This window comes from Priapulus caudatus, unplaced genomic scaffold (assembly GCF_000485595.1).
Source record: "Priapulus caudatus unplaced genomic scaffold, Priapulus_caudatus-5.0.1 Scaffold666, whole genome shotgun sequence".
NCBI classification, from domain to species: domain Eukaryota; kingdom Metazoa; phylum Priapulida; class Priapulimorpha; order Priapulimorphida; family Priapulidae; genus Priapulus; species Priapulus caudatus.
This window is the reverse complement of record NW_014577727.1, coordinates 20,400-24,808: the sequence shown is the minus strand read 5'-3', so window position 1 is coordinate 24,808 and position 4,409 is coordinate 20,400. Positions and strand designations below refer to the sequence as shown.

Below are 4,409 nucleotides of genomic sequence, written 5' to 3'. Positions count from 1 at the left end.
TCGTGTGTTCGTTTGGTAATGCCGCGTCGTCTGTCGTGTGTTCGTTTGGTAATGCCGCGTCGTCTGTCGTGTGTTCGTCTGGTAATGCCGCGTCGTCTGTCGTGTGTTCGTCTGGTAATGCCGCGTCGTCTGTCGTGTGTTCGTCTGGTAATGCCGCGTCGTCTGTCGTGTGTTCGTCTGCTAATGCCGCGTTGTCTGTTATCGTTGCGTCGTTTACCGCGCATAGTCTGCTAATTCTATGTCATCTGCCATATGCTCAGTCTTTTTGCTATCATCGTGCCATCTGTCACATGCGTATTCGTCTGCTAATGCTGCGTTGCCATGTGATGTCATCATGCACGTGCGGTCTGTCACGTGTGGTAGTCTGGTAATGCCGTGTCGTCTGCCGTGCATAGTCTCCTACTACTATCATTGTGTTGTTGTCATCGTGATATAGCATCTGCCATGCTATATCATTTGCCGTGCTATATCATTTGCCGTGCAATATTGTCTGCCGTGCAATATTGTCTGCCTTGCAATATTGTCTGCCGTGCAATATCTGTTGGCCATACTACATCGTCTGCGTTGCTATATCGTCTGCCGTAGTATCATTACAGTAGTACGTAGAGCCACGCTAGCATGGACAAGTCGCAAACATATACACCCACACACATTTACGACTGTCACCCATGTGTCGTCATTAATTTCATTCTCGTCTTCCTCCGCAGTTCATCGAGCTATCGTCCCCTTTGTTTGTTTCTGTTGTTCGCCGGTCAATGCTGCCTGATGTGCACATTTGTTCCATCTTGTTTGTGTGCGACGATTGACTCGGCAGGTTTTCAGTACAATTAGCCAAAACGCAATTTATATACTCTTAAGTGTAACTAACAAACGAGAAAATTAGACCCAATTTTTTCTCATTATACCAATTTTTGTAGAGTGTGTACTATGAGGCTCATTTATTTACCTAACCGTAGGTAAATTCCGATGTGTTGACATTTTCATTTTTACTCTTCACAGTCGAGCTGTCCATGGAAAGCAGACTAAACTCAGACGGAGAGATGCCTTATCTATTAAGCTTCAGCAAAAACATCAGGCACTCACACCAACGACTCACAACAAAGTCACATCCACGCGGCTCGATTGTATATTAACGAGCTGTTGTGCGTACGAACGACAATGAAAGACAGAAGACCCTACAACCACAACAGCACGCCCTGACGATCGAGCACGCTCTGCAAGAACAAAATTGGCAACGACCGCTCCGGCCACTAGCAGCCATGGCAATGCAACCGGAGACACGTTCGCGCCCGTGAGTGTAACAGGTTCCACATGGTTACCGGACGCAAGCGTCAGCACTTATGTATCATTATTCACGCGAGCGCTGCTTGATAAATAACCACCTACGTAATTCGATTTTCAGTGGATCGTTCTTTTTGACGCGTTAATAGTACATTCGCGGCAAGCTTTCACCATGGCGCATGTGTACTTTATGTCTTAGATTGTTCGTCATCTGCAGGGTCAGTTGGCCTGCCTTTATTTGCCTGAGATACCTCGCAAACAAAGCCAAAACGCAACTTAATAGGGTGTAGGAGGCGTTCCTGGGCAGGGGCAGGGCCGCTAGCGAGCGGTTGTGTGTTGGAGCTCGTTTAAAAATAATGGGTAGCAATCAACTCGACACGCGTCCAGTCTGGAAGGAAACGACACAATGAATCGGCGATATAGTGAAGGACGGAGACTACGTTTGCTACCCTCATGACCGACGGGTCCTATGGTTGCTATCATTTAATCTCTCCTCTCCGAGCGTCGATTCGCTCCTCGTTTTCTGCGTCCTGCGGGCGGTCTGCCGCTCCGTCTTTCCTCTGCCTCCTCACTGGCTCTCCGTCTTCTTCCTCTTCCCCACTTCTCACTGCTCTCGCTCCTCTTTCTTCTTGCCGCCGACTTTCATGCGCCGATTTATCTCTCTAGCGTCTCTACCCTGTCCTTACTAAGTGCGCTCGCGAATTTTGCGAAGGTGTTTGGTAAACATTATTCATTCGAGATGCGCCATGTTTCGAGAATGACTCGAACATCACTTGATTTTGCATAACTGCAACGTCAAAAGAGCTAATGCACACTTCAAAGCGTGTCACATGCGCATGGCTCATTGATTTTCGTGATATACGAAATCTTGGAAACAATTTCCTTTCCAGTAGAACGATAATTAGTGAGTACACACCGCGAAAGCACACCCGTATCGATTCATAGCCGCATCCGGGAAGTACAAGGCTTAGTAGAGCTTCAAACGACACCCACGGAACCATCGCAATTCATCTCATATTTGGGGGAGAACGCATGCGTTCAAATTGCTTGGCTAGGATTAGTTCCGCCGAGTATAGGAGCTCGGGTCAGATCGGATCTTTACCGGTCGACACTCGTAAGCGACCGGGTTGCCCCACTGAGAGTTCGCTAGTACTGACATGATATAAAACCGGGCCTGGGATTAGTAGTGTATATGCATTGCGACACGTGGCGAGTCGAACTGGAGTTGACTTATCGAAAAAAAAAAGCGGAGCTAAGGGGCAGACGTCAACGCTTCGGGGATATTGATTATTCATGCTCGTTCTAGTAGCTAAAACATACAGTTTACCGCCCTTGGTGCGATATAGTCTACAACATCCCTTACCAGATCGTGGATGGCTGCGCTCCTTTATCGATCGTTTTGTCTGATTTTACGATATCTGTGACATATCGTCTGAACTTTGTTACTGATATTCGAATGTATTCATATTACGGTCCGGGGCGACGGGACTGACCAGCCGACACGAGGATTCGGCTCAACGCCCATCGGTTTCCCGACTCCGCCGATGCCACTGCCACTCACGCTCCCGGTTACATCGATTGCGCTTCCATAAAGCGTTTCACGAGCCATTTACCGCGCAACGGCCACGATCCCGAGTTAATTGATTGATTTACTCGGTTTTATTTTAGATCGCCGGCCATATGCTTGGTTTTAACGGCACCAAGCTCATGTTGACTATTAGCCTTGAAAATGAAGAATAATGGATTGAGTGGTGGCCATTTCTGAAATGCCGCACTTGTTGGCAGTGGACAAATATGCGTATAGCCCATAGCCAATAAATCGCTTTTTAGGCATGATCTGCCGGCTACCAAGCTATTCCCGATCCGTCACCGTGCTGTCCGGTTCTCGGCGATGACAATAATACCTGATAATAAATTAGTGACTCGAGCAAATGCTTAAGCAAAGGAAGGAGAAATTTTTTGTGATGTCACCTGGGTAACTGTTGTCAAACTAGCTGGGAAGGGACGCCAGCGTCCTCCAGTCATACGTGCATATTGTGGCGGGAGGGGGGGCGGGGGGTGACCGGAACAAAATGTAAGGAGACCACATGTAACCCTAATACTATCAAGAGGCAGTGTCGTAGGTATTATATATATACTGATAATAATTATAGTGTTAATTACCTCCGGCGGATTGGCGGAGGTAAGTTTCACTCGTTCGTGTCTTTCGATGTGTTGTGTGTTTGTGCTCCACTAACACACTTGTGTTCAGTTCAGTTCCCGCATAGTGCGCTCGCTGTAGATCTGTACAAACACGCAAACACAGCCGAAGGGGCAACCACCAAGTCCTCCGTCCACCTGCACCTGCCTCGCACTAAATGTCCGGATCCCACTTTATAGATGATGAATTCATAATCGTATTTTATTAATTTTTTCTCCACTTAAATGAGTTATACTTAGAAAATAGGTTCACATCATGAGGTAGAATTGTCAGCCTGCGCTTGGTCGGAGTCTTGATCCGAGAGTTTTCAGTGTTATATATATTAGTATGACAAGGTATAATTAGCTCTTGATACTATGGAGATGTTTGCAGCTGACGGTAATCGCCGTGGGCGGACTAAAATCAGCCGCATAGACTAATTAAGTGGGGTCCGTTATCGCGCTGTTAACCCTTTAGCGCTCTGCTAAGACGGCCTTCGCGTCGAATGACGCAACAGTCGTGAGTTCCCATCCGAGTGCTCCGCTCGAGAACGCGAGCTAACCCGATAAGTTACGCGGTCGGTCGGATTGAACTGGAGCGACGGTTGAGTCAGCTATTCCCCAGGTTCAGGTGATCGATTGAAGTAGTGCCGTGCCGGCGGGGGCAGCGATGCTGATGAAGAGGCGATGCAGTGCGGTGAGAGACCATGACAAAACGAGTGCGATGTGACGCGGTGAGGATGCATGGGGAAGAGGCGATGAGTGGGTGAGAAGAACCGCATGAGCAGAAGGCGATGTGAGGGTGAGGTCGTGTGCAACTACGGAAGGGCGATGTGAGAGGGGAGAGAGAGTGCCCGTGAGCGAGGAGATGAAGGGCGATGACGGGTAGCGATGGACGCCTGGATAGGCGATGTGGAGGTGTAGCGGTGGCACATGAAGGGCCGATGTGA

General features: G+C 48.5%; 1 protein-coding gene and 1 long non-coding RNA gene across 2 annotated transcripts in view; both read left to right on the top strand.

Moving 5' to 3' along the window:
• The window catches only part of LOC106812604 (L-fucose kinase-like), a 13,336-nt gene extending 11,809 nt beyond the window's left edge, over positions 1–1,527 (top strand). The window contains exon 6 of the mRNA XM_014816511.1: positions 1,499–1,527. Within this exon, the coding sequence (XP_014671997.1) occupies positions 1,499–1,527 (29 nt within the window). The remainder of the gene's footprint in view (positions 1–1,498) is intronic.
• Positions 1,528–4,051: 2,524 nt separating this feature from the next.
• The window catches only part of LOC106812611, a 3,121-nt gene continuing 2,763 nt past the window's right edge, over positions 4,052–4,409 (top strand). The window contains exon 1 of the long non-coding RNA XR_001394358.1: positions 4,052–4,090. This is a non-coding gene — a long non-coding RNA (uncharacterized LOC106812611). The remainder of the gene's footprint in view (positions 4,091–4,409) is intronic.